At 34.7% G+C, this 21,934-nt stretch overlaps 1 protein-coding gene across 1 annotated transcript in view; it reads left to right on the top strand.

Moving 5' to 3' along the window:
- LOC121859767 (TRAF3-interacting protein 1-like) overlaps positions 1-20,071 on the top strand; it is a 29,634-nt gene extending 9,563 nt beyond the window's left edge. Inside the window, exons 6-15 of the mRNA XM_042356754.1 lie at positions 321-499; positions 741-855; positions 2,945-2,993; positions 8,278-8,463; positions 8,639-8,882; positions 10,013-10,265; positions 11,334-11,510; positions 14,056-14,170; positions 14,607-14,715; positions 15,071-20,071. Of these exons, the coding sequence (XP_042212688.1) occupies positions 321-499; positions 741-855; positions 2,945-2,993; positions 8,278-8,463; positions 8,639-8,882; positions 10,013-10,265; positions 11,334-11,510; positions 14,056-14,170; positions 14,607-14,715; positions 15,071-15,230 (1,587 nt within the window). The 3' untranslated portion in view covers positions 15,231-20,071. The remainder of the gene's footprint in view (positions 1-320; positions 500-740; positions 856-2,944; positions 2,994-8,277; positions 8,464-8,638; positions 8,883-10,012; positions 10,266-11,333; positions 11,511-14,055; positions 14,171-14,606; positions 14,716-15,070) is intronic.
- Positions 20,072-21,934: the final 1,863 nt, after the last annotated feature.

The following is a 21,934-nucleotide window of genomic DNA, read 5'->3' as shown; positions in this document are numbered from 1 at the left end:
TATTTTTCTTTAGGTTATTGAAACGGTCAGTAGTATTCTTAGTGTCTGTTTTGAATGGTGCAGGAACTCTGTGTGGGTGGGTGGGGGGGTGTGTGTGTGTGTGTGTTGGAATATTTTTTATTTAATTTCAAATCTCATTCACCAACACCATACCATGTAAACCTACTTGTGTGGAATTTCTGCATTGTTTAGGATAATTTTGCTGAAATACTGTGTAGAGATAAGTACTGTACTGTACTAATACACCTTCAGCCAAAACATGAGAAGGACTTAGTTGATGTAGCATGACAAAAGTTAACCTGAAGCCTTAATTATTCCAGACCTCAAAAGGCAAGGATGCCAAGGAGAAATCAAATAAAAAAGACAAGGGTAAGGAGAAGGAAGAAGGGAAAACCGCTAAGAGTAGTAGGGAGAGGAGAAGTAAAGATGGCGGGGATGATAAAGAAAAGAGGAAATCCAAGAACAGTTCACCTGAGAAAACTAAATCTAGCAAATCAAGGTCAGTACAGTTCAGTATTATACAAAACACTATTGAATATTATGTATTTATGTGCATGGGTAATCTGCCACAGTATACATTATTTGTAAAGATCCAAACTAAACTCGTGTGTGTGACGTATAGCTATCAAGGATGTAAAAAGAATGTGTGTGTGTCTGTAACTGTAACATTGTATTGGCAAATGTGAAATATGATGCCTTAATATCTTTTAAACCAACTAATTTTGCTAATATCTCTCCAGACCAACGAGTCGGATGGGCCAGGTGAAGGAGTCGGGGAAAGAGAACTCTCCGCCACATGAGATAATTGATGAAGGAATGATCCCCAATGGACATTCACCTATAGAGGAAGTGATGGTAATGTTCATGTGATTTTAAACTTTCCACAGACAGACATGATTAGAGGGAATTAACACTAGTGGTTCATAACACTTGCAGCTGCTTGGTCTGGGAAAGGAAACTATTTTATGGATACACCTTGACACTAGTTAGTTAATTTAGTTTTGTTGTGCATCAGATGTACAGGTGCTCCTCTACTTACGAACGAGTTACGTTCCTGAGGCTTGTTTGTAAGTCCAACCTTACTCTTGTAGATACCAAACATATTGTAAAAAATAAAAGATTATGGACATTTAGTACAGCTATACCCTTTAATACAGCCTTAAAACCTGGCTCACTCTTCTCCTCGTAGGTAATGTTTGTTTTATCTGGAATTTTCTTCAAAATAATTCAGTCTCATCCACATTAAACACCTGTTCTGGCAGGTAACCCCCATCAGTGATGATGTTTGTATCTCTGAAAGTTCGTAAGTTGAACCTTCCTAAGTAGAGGAGCACCTGTATGGGATATTTTAGTTAATAATTTTTTTTACAATTATCAGGGGGAAATTATTTTACTGTTAGAATACAGAGCGTCACCGACCTATGAACGCCCGCCGATATGAATGGGGTTAAGCTTGAAATTTACAGTAGTATTTTATTTACCTTATGACCTATTTTTTACTTTCATTTATTGTATTTTGTCATTTTGTTTCTTCTTTTCTCTTAAATTTAGTTATTGTAGATGTATATAGGGACTTAGGCTATGATAGAGTGGGATTTTAAACATTGTTCTGTAAGTATGATATGCTCATAGCAGGTGTTCCGACTTCTTTCCAAATCCGACTTAAGAACGTCCTCAGGAACAGAATTTGCACATAACCTGTGGCCCCCTGTATTGTACTGGTGGTCGGAGGTGATTGAATATTGATCATTCCTGACCACTGTAGGTAAAACTCTCATAGCTGGTATAGTTTCTACTGCAGTTCCTACTTTTGGTACCATACTCGAATAGTTCCTCTGGAGTCGACTATAGTGGGAAATTATAGTACAGGTATAGTATATATTAAATACAAATTACTTCATTAAGAACTAACCAAAATGGAAATTATTGAACATGGATCAAGCTGTTGATGACAGAAATTGGAGTTATGACTAATAACAAGTAGGCATCTGGCTTTGTCTAGAGGTATGTTGGTCTGTGTTTGTTTGTCTGTAAATAATGTTAAGTCCTCCGTTTTAAATTCAGTATTGTGGAGACTTGGTACAAATCTCTTGCTATGTAAGACATCAGATGGGATTTCATTAGTCATTGGCCCTGTCTGATGTTTCTGGAGTGACTAGAACATTGAAATATCACCTGCACCTTGTTCATTTATGGTCACACTGAGAAATAAAAGTCAGATTTTTTTTACTTGACTTGCCTCTTTGTCCTGAAATCTTGTGCAGTACAGCTAGGGATATGTCCACCTTTAATGCAGACATTCATTGGAGCTTTAGTTAAAAAGACTTATTATTCAGAGCTGGAAATTGCATAAAGGAGAAAGGGGTATTTTGGCTTTAGGAGCTAGATTTGTTTTTAAAAATTTCCTTTTGCCAGTGTAGCCATAATAGATTCTACTTATGGTTCAAGGAAAAAAGGAGAGTAGCGTAAAAGGCACAAAATTGTTCTAAAAAAAGAAATGTATCACAGAAAATGGGATCCACAAAGACCATAGATCATCAAAAACTTGCCTCATAACATTCTCTCACATGGAAGCCTCAACTTGCCTCTTGTTTTGTAATTTTTTTTTTTTGGGGTGGGGGGGGGTAAAGAGTATTTCTGTATGTAGATTTGTAGGTGTCTGTTGTCATTAGATCAGCTGGAAAAATCAGTATTATAGGCATGAGCGCCATAACCCATGACTTTCTTCCAAGGTTAATTAAAGGAAATTGAATTCTTACCTGCAATATAACATGTACAGTAATTAGATTTTAGTACACATAATTTTCTTTAATGAGGAAGATATATATATAGGGTACTGTACATGTATTGAAGTTGATCTGCATTCTAGAAATATATATATATATATACGTACTGTATATGTGTTTTGGAAGTTGATTTACAGACTCATTTTTCTTTTTATCAGGAATCACCCCCCAAATTGGACTCGGCAAGACCTCCCAGTGCCCGACCAGGTAAGAGAGGCAGATTCCAATGTTTTGGTTATTTTATTTTTTCCCCTCATTGTACAGTATCATAGTCCAGTACTGGTTAATTAAAATCTTTGTCAATCTGTGCTTGCAACTTTTCAGCTATGTAAACCCAGTATATTAAGTTATCAGCTCATAATGTACATTCTTAACTAACCTTTAAGTAACATCCAGATAGCTAGATTGATTACTCTGGAGACAGGTAAAGTAGCACCTTTATTTAAATTGAAAAGCCCTGTGATTTGAGTTTCAGCATTAATTTTAGAGAGTCAGCTGTGCAACAAGTTATGTTTTTTATAGACAGTATATAATAATATTTTAAGTTGTGTAATATACAAGAAACTTTATTTTTCTTTGTTCTCCCTTTATCAGATCTTAAAGCTTCCTGTGTTGAATAGTTGTGTATAATGTATATACTTGTACAGTACTAATCTCATTTTGGTTCTCTACACCGGCCCACTATTTAGAAATTGTATTTGCCATCATCCTTAGAAATTTTACCATTGATGAAAATACGTATAATGAAGTAAAGTTAGACCTTGACTTTGTGCTTGTTAGGATTAGAAAGAGGAGTCCATTTTCTTTCTTCAATTGTGGGTCATTACTGATTAATTACGACACAACTCACGGTCATCATTATCTGTACAGTTTATATATATATATATACATATATATATATATACAGTATACTGTATATATATTTTTTCATTTTGGTTAAAGAGTTCAGTATACCTGTAGTGTTGAATATTTTATTGAACATTCAAGTAAAAACTCTTTTGCTGGGGATATACTGTATAAACATGTGTAGATATTACCTAAACCTGACTATGAATTGTGTCTCTTTGTGTAGTTTGGCTAAGGCAGTTTTACTCCATGAGACATGTTTGGGATTTTTCACTTGTGCTAAAAAGAGGAAAATGTTAACATGGGAGGAGGAAGATAAGCTTAAAGAGTCATCTTTGGGTTTCATTGGTCCCACAATATTGTTCTTAAAAACTGTGTGCGTATTTAGATGATGTTTAGAGTGCATCTATGGGCTCCTAAATCAGTACCTTGAAAACTTATAACCTCAGAATTTAAACATACACCAAAAGATGAGAATTGGCATGACATTGATATTGAGACCATAGACACAGTTCCGAAAATAGTATAAGTAGTGCTAAACATGAGCCCCTGATATGACCTCTCAAAGCACTGTACAAAATAGACCTACCTACCCCAGAGTTGTAGTGTATGTTTTGGGAGACACTGTTCCGGAGTATATAAATAGCGATATGTACTATTTAATTATTATTTTAAAGTCAATTAAGCATGGCTGAAATGTTATAGGAAGATTCTACATGGGGTTGCCTCTCAAGGAAGTACAGTCTAGGTAATATATCTAGAATGTGGGAAAAATGTAGACGTATCAAACAACTTCCAAGTAAATGGTAACGTGATTCCTTGCAAAATCCATTAGAAATGACTCCGTGCTGTAATATTTTCATAGGTATTTTGTATTAATTCATTCACTCTTAATGATATTGTGTCATCCCTTTGAACCACTCAACTCCATGTTCTCCTGTTGTTGTTGTGCTCCACTGAATGGATGACAGTAAAGAGAAAGGGAGTTTGTTTTTCCACTTGGTACAAGCCACCCTACAGTATAGTAGGAGAGAGCCTGCAACACTGCAAAGAAAAGTAAAAAAAAATACTGTGTTATTAGTATGCCATATACAGAATCATATAAAAATCTTAGGGTATACAGTATAATATTACAATGAGTAATATAATGATCTGAAGAGAATCTCAGTCAGTTTTAAGTCTTAACACAGCATTTCAATATTTCTATTTTAGGAGATTTGTTTTAATTGAATTGTTTTAATTTATATCCTGAAATATTTTATGCTGGCACTGTAAAGTCAAGAATTAAGAATTATTCTTGGAGAGTGATCAGGTGTCAGACCATACACTGTAGACCACAATGTGTGAAAACAATTAGTAGTGGCTGCTATAAGGTTACCAGTCAATTGTCAATTCTGGGGTAACTTATTCGTTAGACCTGTTGAAACCAAACCAGTTATATCACTTTTATTGTTCCTATTAAAAGACCTCAGAGGGATACATTTTTTTATTCTTGATCCCCAGTTTACAGTCAAAATAGATAATTTTATAAGATAGTAATTCATCTTGGTATATAGATGGTAGTGAGGAACCTGCAGAAGGTATAGTGGAAGCGATAGATGAAGGCATAGTGACACAGGAAGCTCCCACAGATGAGTCAGAGGTTCCTTTACCAGAACCATTTGCTGATACACTGGATGATGAAGGTATTATATCTCAGACAAGAGGGAAAGTTTGTGTTCACTGCATAGCCATATGCAACCCCAGTTGAGGTGTAAAACAAAACTGGTTACATGTAGTGCAGAAAAAAAATAAGCATTTAATTTATTGATATTCTGCACATTGTACCCGGTATCATGAAAGTTGTTGTTTGTAATTACTAAATCTATTCATGAGTTTCCTTTTTATCGCCAAAATTGACTCGTGTATAGAAAACCTTACTTGAAGTAAGGTATAAACATCCAGTATTAATTTCTTCCTTGGGTTGCTGAAATATGGCTACAGTACGTATTTATTCTCACATTTTGTGTGCGTTGATGAGCACTTGAGCTTTATGTCAGACATGTATTTATATATAATGTATGGGTCTTACTCCTCAAGGATGGTTCATGCACATCCATATCCACTGACAGAAAGCTCAGCACACTTCAACTGAGGCACTCTTCTGATGCACTTACCCTCTCTCTCTGATCCTCCTTCCTTTTTGTTTCCCATATCTGCTTTTTTCTCACCGTATCCAGAGATATACAGTAGTTTAATTATTCATAACAAAGCTTCCATTTCCTCATGTGTCTTACATATACTGTACAGTACAGTACTTTATATTCCCTTTTTAATGGTTGTAATAATGTGAATGACTTTAATCTGTGTTTGGCATCACAAATAGCTTGAGACATGTTTTTGTTCAGCAGAGCAGTTAGTGTGCTTAACAGAACCAGAGCTTATAAGTCTGTTCCCTCAGAGACCACTCTCAACACTGCAGTAATGTATGAGAAGGTTTTTGGTTATTTTTACTGTTTATTGTACAGTAATTGATTGTGTGATCTTCACTGCACCATGTAATATATACATATGTACAGTATATATATATATATATATATATATATATATATATATATATATATATATATATATATATATATATATATATATATATATATATATATATATATATATATATATATATATATATATATATATATATATATATATATATATAATTTATATTTGTTACCTTTTTTTCAACTTTAGAGATAGCTTTGATTTTGATGGTTCCTGTAAGTGATTCAGGGCCCTTATTGGCTTTCCAGGATTTTACTGTATGCAAGCATTTATTTTCAACCAACGGGAAAACCAGGGTGACACATTATAACCATAACATTTCAAAGTCTTCTTAAGTATAATAGATTTGTAAAACTATGTAAAAGGTTATATGAAAAACCCAGGTAAATTCGTAAGAATTATGGTAAGTACAAGTACCTGAAAATGTTTTTGTGTTACTATTATTCTAAATATTAATAGTTCACATGATCATAAACAGTAGTCATTTTAGACAACAGACAAAAGCTGCACTGTTTGAACTCAGGCAATACTGTTGTGTTGTTTTCCCATGTTTGGGATATCTTCCTGCAACACCATAGTCCAGTTATGGAGAAGCCAGAGCTGTGACTTAGAGGAGCACAGTGATTCTGTGCCTACCATAGAATCACCAAGTATAGTCCACACCACTTATAAGCCACACAGACTGGCAGCCTCAAAATTCCTAGCTGGCAACTTTGCTGGGTGCATCCCTCACCCCACCTCGAGAAACACACAAATGGGGCTAATAATTGGTGGTCAGCCAAGGTGTAAATTCAACTCTTACCCACGAACACATTAGTATGGATAAATAACTTAGGAAATGAATTTTATTTTTGTTTTTAAACATATCCGAAGAAATGTATTTTATTTTTGTTTTTAAACATATCCATGTATTTGTTTAGTTATGAACATGATAGAATATATATAAATATTATAGAATATATAACTAAAATTACTGTTACTCTTTAGATTTGTTTGTTTTTATTTTGAGAAGTCAGCACACCCACAGTGTTTGCCTAACACTGCATCCTTCCTTTGTAATATCTGATGTTTTGCTATTTTTAAAATGAACATACACAATTTTTTGTATTGTTGTTGTTGTTGTTGTCATACACCCAATTGTTATATCTTAATTGAATCTCTAACTTTATCGTGTTGTCATATTGATACGTATTTGTTTTTCTCTATTTAGTATTACTTTTGTTACTGCTCTGGGTATTTATGCCTCTGTCACTTCACAGTAAAGTAAATGATTGCTGTATTTTGATATAACATTCTCAGTCATACTCCAATAGTCTTCATTATACAGTACAGTACTGTACCAACAACTCCATAAATTGCAGTAATTAGTGATAGGCCAGTGCAAGTTATTGAATTTTGCAAATTACAGATTGATTGTTTTCTAATAGAACAAAAGATTTTTCAGTAATTTAAATTTTAAATATCATTATGAAGTTCTGTGAAATATAAAAAATACTGTATATATGGAAGCATTTAGATTGTAATACAGATATTCTCAGTTTTTAAATTGTCAACAATTATGAATGTAGTGAATTCATAGTGTGTGCCCTGTATACAAACATGTTCCATACTACACACACAACACTTCAAGATGTTGCATACATCCCATAGTTTTACAGCTTACATTCTAATAAACTTGTTCTCAAGATTTGTCTCTGATGAATTGTGCACAGCCAGAATGGACAGCTTCTTGTTTGTTGCACAAAATCTCCATAGGATGTTCTTTAGCAACTTAAAGAATTACTAAGTTGCACTCAGGAGTGTGTGTAGCTCGTAGAACTATGCAATGTACAGATATGAGTGTATGACTTCTATTCAGTACTGAGTACTTTACTGCATATTTTTAACCCTTTTTCTCTTTAACAATCTAAATTTCATTACAAGGATATTAGTAACAGTTTTATATTCAGTACCAGTGTTAGAGGGATAGAGAAGGGGGAACTAATGCCTACAAAACATTAAGATAATTAATTTTATTCAAGGCTTCAATTCAGTTACCACTGAGGAAAGGTTGGCAGTAAAGAAAATTTATATTGATTCATCTTACCGTATGTTTCCGCTCCAGGTCTCCACATGCCAGCGGAGGATGGCTTAGTGGCCTCTACCGGACCCGAGTCATTGATTCAGGTAGATGGTGGGGTGGAGCAGGAAACAAACGAGGCAGAAGAGCCACCTGTGATATCGCATACACCTGTTGGGGATAATAATGACATTGACCCGGCTATTCTTAAAGCTATGGCTCCAAATAATGGTAAGATAAACTCATATAAATTAATTACGGTACATTATTGGTATTATACTGAACTGTGTTATCCTACGTCAAAATTAGTTCACATTGTTACATAGATTAAATATTTATTCGGTATAATCGTCATACAAGTTACATTGATTCAGCTTATCGGTTATGAATGAACTATATACTTCAGACCAGCTACAAGAAGATGGACACTTAGGCCTACCTCATCCTGAGCCTCCAGACTCAGGTGTAGGCTCCCTAGACTCTCCCAAACATCCACCAAAGGAGCCTGAAAGTTTACCAATGGCTGAAAGTTTACCAATGGCCCCAACACCTAAGCCTGGGCCACAGCCTCTGAGAGCCATGGAACAGTTTGGTGAGGGGCCTGCACCTACACCACCTCCACTCCCACTCCTGCCCTCGCAGGATGATGAGTAAGTTTTCTTATGTTTTCATGAAAATATCATGATTTACAAATTTTTTCATTAATATTTAGCATTTCTATTTAAATACTGGTACAGCATGCCCTGACAATTTGCAGATGACTCCCTGGATGTACCCAAGAATGTCTAAGGGTAGTTTTAAAGTTGCCGGCATTTTTGCTGCCGGGACAGGGAGCCATTTGTTCTAGACAGTAATTTCTCTTCCATGTATTTTATGTGTGTGTGTGTGTAGACACACACAAAGCATATACAAATAAATAATAATAGGAAAATCCTCTCACAAATAATCAGAAGCAAGACAAACAAAATGTATTAAAAATGTGAGCGTTTACCCTCAAGTCAACTCTGTGCTTTGTGATAACTTTAATAACAAATCACGGAGTTGACTTGAGGGTAAACGCTCACATTTTTAATACATTTTGTTGCCTTGTTTCTGATTATTTGTGAGAGGAATTTCCTATTATTATTTATTTGTATATGTTTTAAGTGTGTGTCTACACACACACACACATATTTACAATACAGGTAGAAAAGATAATTTTCCTGGGCAAGCACATAAAGGGAATATACATTTCTTTGCACACGAGTAAAAATGTACCATATACCCCCCACCCTTGGTCAGCAAATGTTATTTGCGGATTTGGCTGTTCACTGCCATTTTAAGAACCTTAACCCCTGCGAATTTTAAGGGCATGCTGTATTAAAAAATTTCAAGAGACATTAAAGATTGTTGACTGGTGATGTCCTGACGACACATATCTTGAAACCTTTTGTATATTTCATTCACGTACTTGAGGGTAGATTGTTACATTTTTATTAAATTCGTTTCTGGTTATTTGTGAGAGGATTTTCCAATTTTTATTTATTTGTATGTATTTTGTGTGTGTGCATCTACATGCACACACACATATACAATACTACATGAAAAAGAAATAATTGTCCTAAGGGCAAACACATAAAGGGAATACAGTATACATTTCTTTGTACACAAGTAAAAATTTGACACCCCCCACCAGGTCCACAAATGTTATTCGCGGATTTGGCGATTCGCAGCCATATTGAGAACCTAATCCCCACGAATTTGGGGGGCCCCTGTATTTATATTTGTATTATCTTTACAGAAACCCTCCTCCAGGAGAATCAAGTACACGTCCGCGCACTGGTAGACGATCAGCCCGGCCCCCAAGTGCACGCCCAGCACCTCCAAGAATTCGTGAGAGACGAGAAATCCCTAAGGAGGAATTACAGCGTCCTCCCACTGGAAAACCTGTGGCTAATGTGATCCTTTCCTCTAGTGTAGCTGATAATGATGATGATGATGATAATTTTGTAGTCGAGGACTCAAAACCTACAATATCAATGGAGGAAGATACAGTAAGTATTGGCTCCCTGATATCATTAGTAAATTTAAATAAACAGTCTTAACCTATGTCTCTTTTTCTCACTCAGCCACCTTCCCTCATAGTGTTTGGCAATGTCTCATTTAAGATAATATTTACACTGACATGTACAGTCATACACATTTGCGAAGGAATTAATCACGTGTGCATATGTAGCATTAGGAGCTTAGTGGGAACTTCTTTGCACAGTTTGCTCTAAATAACTTTGATTACTGTTACATGTGTTGCTGTCATACTTATAGTACACATTTTTATGTGGGCACAATGACTTAAAGTACTTTTAATGTTACACTACTTCTTATATAGTACAGTAACACATTTATATTGCTCATCTGTATTACAGCAGGAAGCTAGTGTTGGTGGCATTAGACAACATTGCAATTCTTTCACAGTATTGTTTAAATTACAGGTTAATTTTACAACATACAGTATTTAGATATTTGGGCTCAATTATATATATCTACCAATAAGAAGATTTGCTCTCAATTTAGTGGTGTCAAAGTTAGATGATTGTGATCATTTCTTTTATTTTTCTTTATTGAACTTCCTTTCCCATTATGGTGTAAGATGGCTGGCGTCCGGTGCAACACAAGGTCTCCCACGTTTTTAGTAGTTTCATTTATTCATTTTAGTTGCTGCACCAGATGAGTTCTACTATAGTATAAGTATTATGCATCTAATTCACTCATTGTGGTATTATGGAAGAATAGAAATGATTAAGATGGATAATTATCAAATAAGCTATCCATCCAAATCAACAAGTTTGGTTGTGGAAACATCCAAGGGACTTTAGAAGACCTGTTTTTTGTGCTGCCTTTTGTACCTCAAGCATATTAATGCCAAATTTAGCCTTAGCATGAAAGGAACCTTGTTCTTGAATCTCAATTTCAGGGACTTGCTGAGCCTCATTAATTACCTCAGGGAGTTGTAACCCTGCCTTGCCAGTTAATCACAACTACCCCAAACAAGCATGGAAAATGGTTGTAAAACAATGATGACGATGATGAATTAGACACACTTCTCATGACACTTATTTTCTCAGTTACCCTTAGATGCTGCTGCAGCCAGTGGAGCAGCAGCTGCAGCAGCAGCAGTGGGAGAAGATGGTGAAGGAGCAGGGCTTCTGGTAGCTCAGATATTAGAAACCAAAAAAGAGCTTGAAGATGGACGCCGTAAAGCCTTTTCTCCTGAGACACCCGGTCACAGACGTGTTCCAATTGTAAGTACCATGCTGTACAATACTGTACTTCAGAAACAAGATTTGGTGGAGACCACATTTTCTTTCCTTGTTTAGTTTAGGATATGTTGTAAGCCAGGTTTGCACCACCAGTATTACTCTTCTATATTAAGTTTATTAATACATGCCTAAATGTATTATAACAGAAGTCATTTGGATGACCTGTACAAAGTTCATTTTGCAAGTACCGGTATAGGATGTAATTGATGTTTTTATTAATTAGTAAAATGTGTTTTATTGGATGGCTTAGAATGGGATACTGATGACTGTCAGTAAGGAGTGATACAAACCAGATATTAAATGACTGTATAGTAATGTTTTGTATCAGTCATACAGTCTGTAATGCAGTCAAGTCAATCATGTTCGACTCAAGCTGATGAATGATTGAATTTTCCAAACATTAGTGTCCACAAATTTTACTGATAAAGGCCAAATGTACATAGCACTGGTGTAGACCTCTTACAGCCACCTCTGAAATAGGGAGCGGGGTTTAAAGTTATTTGGATTCTATCCTTATACATTAATCATTGCATACTTGCATACTGGGCCATAAAATGATTACATCACTCACTGTACAGTGATATCTCCGTTAGCCGGAACAGTCGGTGCAGAACACTTCCGGGAATGAGAGATTTCTGGGTAACGAGACGACTCTCTCAAAGCCGGAAAAAATCCCTCATCCTGGGAATTTTTCTGAATTTTCCGGGTATCGGAAGAATGTTCTCGGAAGTTCCAGAAATTGCCCATTACATCATCTCTCGAACCTGGAAAGGTGTCCCCCATCCATGAAATTTTCCAGAATTTTCTAGGTACCGGATAATTTTTCTCGGAATTTCTGGAAAATGCACCTGATTTTCATCTCTCAAACCCGGAAAAAAATCCCCATCCCGGAATTTTCCGGGTATCAGGAAAATTTTCTCAGAGTTTTCCAGAAAATGTGCTTCTCGGAAAATCATTCCTGAAGCCAGAAAATTACGGCTTTGGGGACAATTTTCCGATAAATTTTCAATTCTGGCTACCTGAGAGTTCCAGGTTTGAGGGATTCCGGCTCACGGTGATTATTACTGTACCGTATTTTGCGGCATAGAAGACGCACTTTTTATTACAAAAATATACCTTGAAAATTACCATGCGTCTTCCACGCGCTATTTGATGGGTTGTAGCAGAGGTTTTCTTAGGGTCAACTGAAATCCGCCCCTTACAAAGACTGTTACCTCATTACTTAGCAATTACAAGTATTCTCTATACTATAAAACAATTGATTTAACTAACTTTGTTGATATACTGTGAAAAATATGATTATTTACTTACTCAGTAGGGAAAAAAAATGGCTGCAGCTACACAACCCTTGCTACTGTGCGGTTTGTTTACTAATGGCAGTGGTGCGGCAGCGCCATCTATTGAGGAATTGCGTTATTGTCATATCGACAAAATCAAGGAAATAATGTAAACACTACAGCCCGCTAGAAAAGGGGGGGGGGGACCAGGTGTAGAAAATGAGTGCTGTATTAAAGATTTTCACTTCTTATACAGATTTTTTATTAAAAATTGATGAAAATGACAACTGATAAGCAGTTCTAAGTGAGGATATTCAAAGAGGTGTGTGTACTTGTGCGAAAAGGGCTGTACTGTATATCAAGCAACTGTTTCACTGGTGTCGGTTAGTAAGTATAAAAAGTTTTATTCCTAGAATTACATTTCCAAAATCAGGGTGCGTCTTCCACGATGCAGCGTCTTTACTCCGCAAAATACGGTATTTGCTAATAATGGAACAACCATTAATGGACTAGCCTCTTGCCAAGTGGTAACCCCCCTTGTTAGTGAATATCAAGAGTCGGGGGACCAGCTTCTGCTCAGCCACCCTGAATCAAACGAGGAAAATACTTGCCAAGTAAAAGAGAAAATAAATGACATAAAAAAATAAAGTTTAGAATAATAATAAAATTTAAAATAACCTCAATAAACACTTCAGGTCAAATTTCGGTCTTAATAGAATATTTGTGTTATAGATGATGAACATTTTACAGTTACATGGTGTTATCAAAATGGATTGAGAGGAATAGAAAGATATAAGGAAATAGTGTACAGAGTTATAGATGATGTAGCTGATCAAACAAGGAACTTTGCAATGTAGAGATATTTTTAGTACTGTATGTTGAAAAAGTTAATGTGGAAATAATTATACAAACATGCACAGGTGTAGCAGATGACAGTAAGGCACAGGAAAATACCAAAAACAGAAGGACTAAATGGGGACATATGAGTGTAAGAGGAGTTATTTTGATGGAGGTTACCGAAGCCTGTAAGACTGATAATACGTGTAGAAACTTTGCTCGGTGCTTATTACTCCACAGTAGAATGTACTTGATACTATATTAATGATAGATAAATCAGTGAAGAGGATAGATATCTATTGGTAATAGTTATACAGACTATAATTTTCACAACACTAACATGCTGATCCTGGGTTACCAAGGTGGCATTGTTTTAGTCTCAATGAGTTACTGATAACTATTCATTTATACAGGAGCAGTCTCTTCTGAGTGATGCCAATCGGAAGAAAGAACGCGAACTAATCCAAAAAGATGTACAGAAACTCAGTGGCTCCATACAGTCCATCACAAGATCTGTAAATCCATTAGGTAAGTGGATGTTGGTTACGCTGAAACATCAATGAAAGTTGGTGATTATGAGTACAGTACTGCTGATTTCCATGAGTAAAAATACTGTAGTTATAATGATAAAGAAAATTTATGCTTGTACAAAGGTGATCCTCTCAAGTATAAACTGATGTATTGATAGACATAGAGTTTATAAGGTGGTTTATCATTGTTAAGGAATATATTTCAGTTATATTAATACAGTATGTCATGATATTTTTTAGGAAACTAGCTGGTGTTTGTACATGAACTTTGTCATGTGTAATCTGATATAACTCTCTTCCTCTTCTCTTTACCACACTGTATACACTCTCCATTATCCTGTCTGTCTCCTTAGAATAGTACACTTGTTTTGTTATCCCAGACTCTGATAAATAACCACATTCCTGAGAAACCTTACCATTTCTCTGTGTTTTAGCCAAGATGCTAGATTACCTTCAGGAAGACCTAGACTCCATGCAGAAGGAACTAGAAATGTGGCGTAGCGAGAACAGACAGTTGTCACGAACTCTCAAACTTGAACAGAGGTACGGTTCTTATTTATAGTTGCATGTTATCTAATTGTTGAACTGGTTTTATTAACATTATGAAAATACTCTTGAAATTTTTATGCTTGACAAGTTATTTCTTAAGTGCACAGTATTTGTTAAGCATCAGGAGGACTGTGGTCATTAACCCTCAGATATCAAGGCAATACTTTGATTGGTTGAAAGGATCCTCGTTATGGTAATTATCCTCTAGTGGATCTCAAAATATCTAATGGAAAAAAAATAGGCATTTTAGACCTTAACATTTAACTAAACCAGAAATTAAAACTAAGTGAAATATAGACAATGCTCTCAGCACAAGATATTAATTATACAGTACATTTTATTTTTACAGTTTAACAGATCAGGAGCTGGAGCCATTGAAGTCTCAGCTACAAGAATATGAAACAGCAGTCCAGGATCAGCGGGATAAGTTGTCTGCCATTAAGTCAAACATCCTTAAGAATAGTGACAAAATATCACGTCTGATGGCTGGTATAAATTTAAATATATAATATAACTTATCAGGCATACAATGAGGTCACTTTGTTTTTAGATGATTGTACATAAAGTTTTTTTTTCTGAAATATAGAATCTCTTATATAAACTACTGTAGTATAATATATTTTGTTAATAGATATGCATGCAGTTGGATTAATACACTATACTGTTTGCAGATTAGTAAAGAAGTATTTATTCAAAACAAATTTATATATTAAATGAATGTGGTATAGTTAAGAGGCACAGTTTATTTTAGATTATATTTCCACTATTTATTTTTTCAGGAATATGATTACATTATCAACACAAAAGGTAATTACTTGCAAAGAAATCTGTCCAGTTTTCTTGTGTTATACATATATTTACTGGTATCTTATGTATTAAATTATGATTTAATACCCCATTTGGTGGATATGATCCAGCCATTCAAGAATGATGAAACATACAGGACTTAGAAACTGTACCTTTCTGACACCAGTTCAAGTTTTTTAATACTTATGAGAAGTAGGTTGAGTATTCCAACAAGTTGATAGTGAAGATAAACTCAGGTGGGTGTAAGAGTAGAATGGTTGAGAACGGCAGCAAGAGCCTCTGTGAGACTCCCAGTGATGTGATACAGTAACACACACACACATACTGGGTTTTCTCTATGTGATATGGAACAGTTCAAAGTATATAGAAAGTTTGTCTTAGCCATTTTCAAAGTTACTTAGTAATCAGGTTCGTATGATTTATGTTTTTTGTTATGAATTTATTGGAGTTAGAAGCTCTGAGAGTAAAAAAAAAAAGTTTAGACAATAACTAAATGCATTTGACTAGTAGAACAGAACCTAAGAATGTATATATAGAGAGCAAGGTACAAACATGTTATTTATAAATATCAAATTTTTTTACACCATATATATGATGTAGTGTATATCTGCTTGTGTATCTCAAAATGTTGTATCCAACCACCAAGCACTATAGTGTATGGTCGCCAAAAACCAGAGTAACACAAACTCTCCCAGACTTGGTGTCATTCATCCTCTCCTGCTGATGTACCAAGTTGTGTTGTGGAGACGCCCTGGCAGAACAGGTTGATAGATAAGTTTATTGACCCCAAAAATTTGCAAATTACATATACCCTGTATACCTGTAGAAACAAATAAGAGATATAACAAAAACTGCTTAAGCTTTATGGTCCACAAAGAATAGAAGCCAAAACCAGAACAAAAAATAAAATTTGGTTATTCAACTAGAAACAACCAATGATGTAAAATGAGGAAGAATTTGTGTTTCTCTTGATTTCAGCCATCTTGTGCTGTAATAGGAAAAGACAAGTAAGAAATATGAATGACAAAAACAAAACACAAAATAAATACCTGTACCGGTAATTTGAGAATCGTGACTTATCTTTAAATTTGTTTTTTATTTACACAAGCATTTATACCTTACTGTGCTTTCATTATCAGAATAATTTTATAGTGTCCTAAACCTCAAGCAGCCACATAAATTGCCATCGTAACCTGAACATGTTTTGTACCTCAACAGGGACCATATGAGAGCATTTTCCACATGAATAAGGTTTTTACAATCTTATTAGTTTAGTTACTACTGTAGCTTCAACATAGAACAGTGATCAAAATAGAATAGTCACTAGTCTTGAAAAAGATTTAATTTTATTAGAATCTCAGTATGCATTGTTGGAATTAGTTTTTGTTGCCTGCCTAGCAACCAAAATACATTTATATTCCCCAAATTATCTAGGAACAGACAATGCTCTTATGAGTGGTGGTGAGTGTCGTGTTGTGTATACTGCACTCGGTAAATAAATTATTTAAATGCAATTTATCACTAACTTTTTATATTTGGTTCAACTATTTTTTTTTGTATTTACTGTATTTAAAGAAATACCATAAAATGGTAATAGTCATTTCCCTACAGAGTGTTTGAAACTCCAATTGTTGTATATCCTCTTACCCAGAGTTTACGCATCCACTGTTTTAGTCTATTTCTGTGAGGCTTCATAGAAATGTAAAAACAAGTTTCATACTGCACACTTTAGGTGTAACAACTTGATTAAGAATTAGAGTACAGTACTGTACCTGTACTGGCATTTTAAGATTTAAAATTGCTGGTTTGGTTAATCATCATTTTATAACAGGAGAAATCCTCAAGATGTACTGCCAGAGTAGATGTTGCAATACTGTATTTAGCTTCTAATGAAAGGGGAAATATAATGAAGAATTACATAATACTGTACCTAATTTTTTGTCTGTTCATTAAGAAAGTTTGTCATTATGGAGTCATGTCAGGGATTTTAAGTTAGCATAATACTGTTTTTGGAGTGTGTGTGCTTGCAAGTGTGCATTTTAAAGATGTTCATGTCTCCCCAAACCACTTGTACTTTTTGTATGTATTAAACGATCACTTCACAACTTCAAAGCTAACAGAGCTATTTTCAGGTCTATCAATTCTCTATAAATGTCTTCTTTACACACACAGTTTCTAAAAATAGTATCATGCCTTTTCTGAACCCGTGGTGTGACCCCTTCGATATATTTTTACATATCAAAAGCAATTATTTTTTCTGTCATATTTATGAAACACACAATACAGGTATATAATATTAATTATATAACTTAGTATGACCGTCCATTTGAAACCTGTATGCATTCATTTGTTGTGTTTATGTCCAAATGTATGTGAGAGTCTTGTGTATGTTTATGAAGATACTAAGGTCAGTGTTGCACTAGTTATACTCCATCATGTAAGTCTAAAAAGAATCTCTTGTAGAGGTAATGGAGAGTAATTAAAAAAAACTGTGATGGCCTTAACTTCAGGTAGATCCAGGGTTTTGTTTATTATTATTATTATTATTATTATTATTATTATTTCCTTGATATACATTCCTAGTTTGAAGTTAAATTAAAGTGTGTTGATATAGATAAATTTCCATATACTGTACTGTACAAGCTTACTATTTGTAGGTTAGGTATCTACAAATGTAATTTTCTCATAACTCTTTATGTACAGTACTGTAGTATATATAATCGAAACAAACAAGCAATGTTTTGCAGCTCATGGATGTTGTGTAAACAGAGTTGTACAATAACTAATATTGATCTAATTTTTTTAAAAATCAAACAAAAAAGAATATCATAAAGTGATGCTTGTAGTTGGTTTATATTATCATTACATACAAGGAGAATATAGCTTATTAACTGAGACTCACTCTGAATATTGACATCAAAAACATGTGTATATTGATGTTAACCATAATTATAATTATGCTGTTGTTGCCATTACATTTACCAGTACCTTACACTGTTGCATCAAGCTACTCAGGTTAGTGTAGGACAAACTCTATTTGACTCTAGTTAAACCACTTATCACTTACATGTGTTGGCAGCAGTTTGGACCCAGGATCATGTTTTTTTTGAGAAAAATTAATGATATTTCTGATATTGTTATTGGCACTGTATTATGTAATGCAAAAATATGAAAGTCTAATACTACTGTATAGAATATGAGACCAACTCCTAAATAGTATTACAGTAGACCCTTGCCATCCGTGGCTTTGTGATTTCGATGATTTGCAGTAAGCAGATGGTGGCCACCATCTGCTTAGCCTTTTCCCACAGCGCAACGAGCCACCCCACGCACCCACAGCGTCTCCTCTCCCTCTGTTCTTGCTCAACCATTGCCTGTGATGTAGCATCTCATGTTGTAGTCTCAAAAGTTTAGTGTTTCTGTGTGAAATGGATCTAAAAGACTGTGTAGTGTCAGTGTTAGTGGAGTGAAATGTAAAAGGCAGAAATCAGTGATGACCCTGACAAAGAAATTTGAATTACTATTTATTAGATAAGTTAAAAGAGGGGATGAGTGCTGCCTGGTCGGTTGTTTGGTACAGTATAGGTGTACAGTGGTGCATTAAGGTATAGTATAAGTTGCTATTTGCAGTTTTGCCTATTTGTGCCATTCCTTAGAATCTAACCTCCGCGAATAACAAGGGTTTACTGTACTGTACTCTATGTCTGACAAACTCCTTTTGCAAAGCTGTAACTTTATTATATAAAATGATAATCAATACACCTCAGCTGTGGTCCAGATTGGCAACCAACTTCTATAACTATGGACACAATATTTTCTTAAACAGACCATAGTGTGCTTTAATGTCTTGCTTTTTTCACCTCAGATTTCATACATCTTGCATAAAGAAATTGTTGGGAAAGATTTACGTCAACTGATAACCTTAAAAAATACCGGTAGTATTATAGATAGAATTTTAGTGTAAATTTGAAATATTATGTTTAAATCTTGAAGCCTTTTGTGAGATGTTTCACCTGAAAATCAATTAATTGCACAATAAGATATTAGCCCTCTGTGTTCAGACATACATAAAGATCATTAATAACATACAAACTGTAGTTGTTAATGCACAAAGTTGCTAATTATATATAATATTTTGAAGCAAGGCTGCTTATTTCTGCCTTATATATAATTACCATGTAGTACAGTAATGGCATGTGCAACTCTCTACTTTCCATTTGTTTATTATCAATAAGAGTTGTTAGGTAAGTAAGAATATGGGAGGGAAGTGAAATGACTTCAAAACCAGTGTACAGTACACTACTCGTACATGCTTTATCCATAGAGTATTCAACATGTATCATATACTTATACTGTACATCGACTTTGTCCCATAACAGTGGACTTATAACTTGTAGACAATAATCCTCATGGATGTGATTAAAAAAATTTGTTTAGCTAAATTTATTAAGTTTCTTTTCTTTTCTTTTATTCTCTTCACCACTGATCATCTCGTTAGCCGCTTGGGCGTTCGGTTACTTCTCTGTTTCGCACTGTTGGCAAGTACTGGGCATTCACTGGCTCCTGAATGTATCTGAACCTGCTCCAGTGTTGTTCAAGTCTGGTCTTGAAAGAGTTCACACTGTGCTGTCACAACACTTTCTGGTAGATTGTTCCAAGAGTTCACAGCTCTCACTCCGAAAAAGTTTCCCCTCACAGTTATCCGGACTTGCGGCTTCTTTAACCTTGAGCTGTGTCCCCTTGTGGGGCGAGCGTCCAAAGATTCAAATTATTTTTTTTAGGTTTATAATCTTTATAAAACCCTAATGTGGCAGTAGCTCATTTTCCTTATGTTATAAATATTGACATTATACAGGTATAATATTTAACTTTGAAATGATGACAGTGCAGATACATTAAATATAATGTTAACCGCTTGTGTATGGGATCCCCTCTGTGCTGAATAAAATCGCCTGACGTTAGCTAAATAAAACAATAAAAATGGTGTCCTCATAGTAAAGGGGTTAATGGTCATTGGTTAAAAGAAAAAAGTAAGGGGATAATAATTTAACACCACCTTTTTTTTTGCAGTCCCTAGCTAACTGAATGTCCAGCTCTCTTTGATAGGGCTGTGATGTCAGAGGCCAAGAATACAATATCTGCACTACAAATACAGTACTTTGTTATATGGAAGCAACTATTTGGAAAGAATTAGTCTAGATTTAGCTGACCTCACAGACACAAATATCCCCAAGTTTCTAGAATCTCCTTGGGATTTCCAAATGTAGTAAGCCCACAGGTGTAACTGTGGACAAATCATGAATTTACATATGTAATTAACTTTGGAAGGTTTGTTCAAGTCTGTAGAACAACTTCTCTACATGTACTAAGTATTTGTACTTCGATCATGTTATCACTTAGTACCATAAAATATCTCACAATCTCAAGGAGACATTTTAGACATCATATACAGTACTGTATCCCTTCCTAGTATTGATATCAGAGTGAGATGAAGAACTTCATAATCTGGAAATCTATAAAATGTACACAGGTTTAAGAAGTCAGTAATGTGTATACTGTACTGGATCACTTATATTTCAATATGCATGAATACCTGAGTTAAGGCCTCAGTGTCTTAACTGTAACCTGTGAATATTAATGATTTATAAGATACATCAATAGTAGCTGAAACTTTAGGTCATGTACACACAATCAAAATAGTATCTTTACGGATAGGTCCGATGATTTTCAAAAGAACCCTGCAAATCCTGTTGTCTCTGTAGGGTTGTCAAAATCCTTCATTTATTGTGTCAATGTCTAACACAAAGTTGTAATGAAACTTTTAAATTGTGTATACAGTATATAATACACTTCAGTGGCCTGTATTTTGTATACAAGAACTTTCCCTATCCATTTAATACATTATTCAACAGATGCACTGTCAATGACCAAATAATACCATACTTATTTCCTAGTTTATCTCAGCAAAGTGTGTATAATGTATGTGTAATATATAATAATATCCTCTTTAGCTAGTCATCAGTTGAGCTTGGTTATGAAATTTTACACAACACTAATAATCGTTGGGATACGCATCCTACTGCAGAGTGACAGGTATATGTGATTTAGTGCCTTTGTTATGAAAACTTGTACGTGCAGTATTGGTATCCACAGTTTCTTATATAGAAAAATTAGTACATAATATTGTTCTTTCTAATTTTCTTTTAGGCTCTGAATGTTTGTACAGCTTTTAGTCATTAGTAGTGTTATATTAGAATACAGTACTGTACAGTATACTGTAGGCTTATAAAAAGATGCTGAGTTTTGAAATAGTGTTCTATATAAGAGTTTGTAAAGTTCACATTAGCAATGTGTTTTTTAAAGGCAAACATAATTATTAAGTCATCTTTTTATTCTTTATCCGTGA

This window comes from Homarus americanus, unplaced genomic scaffold, assembly GCF_018991925.1.
Source record: "Homarus americanus isolate GMGI-L3 unplaced genomic scaffold, GMGI_Hamer_2.0 scaffold27231, whole genome shotgun sequence".
Lineage (NCBI taxonomy): Eukaryota > Metazoa > Arthropoda > Malacostraca > Decapoda > Nephropidae > Homarus > Homarus americanus.
This window is presented reverse-complemented; position numbering and strand designations above follow the sequence as displayed.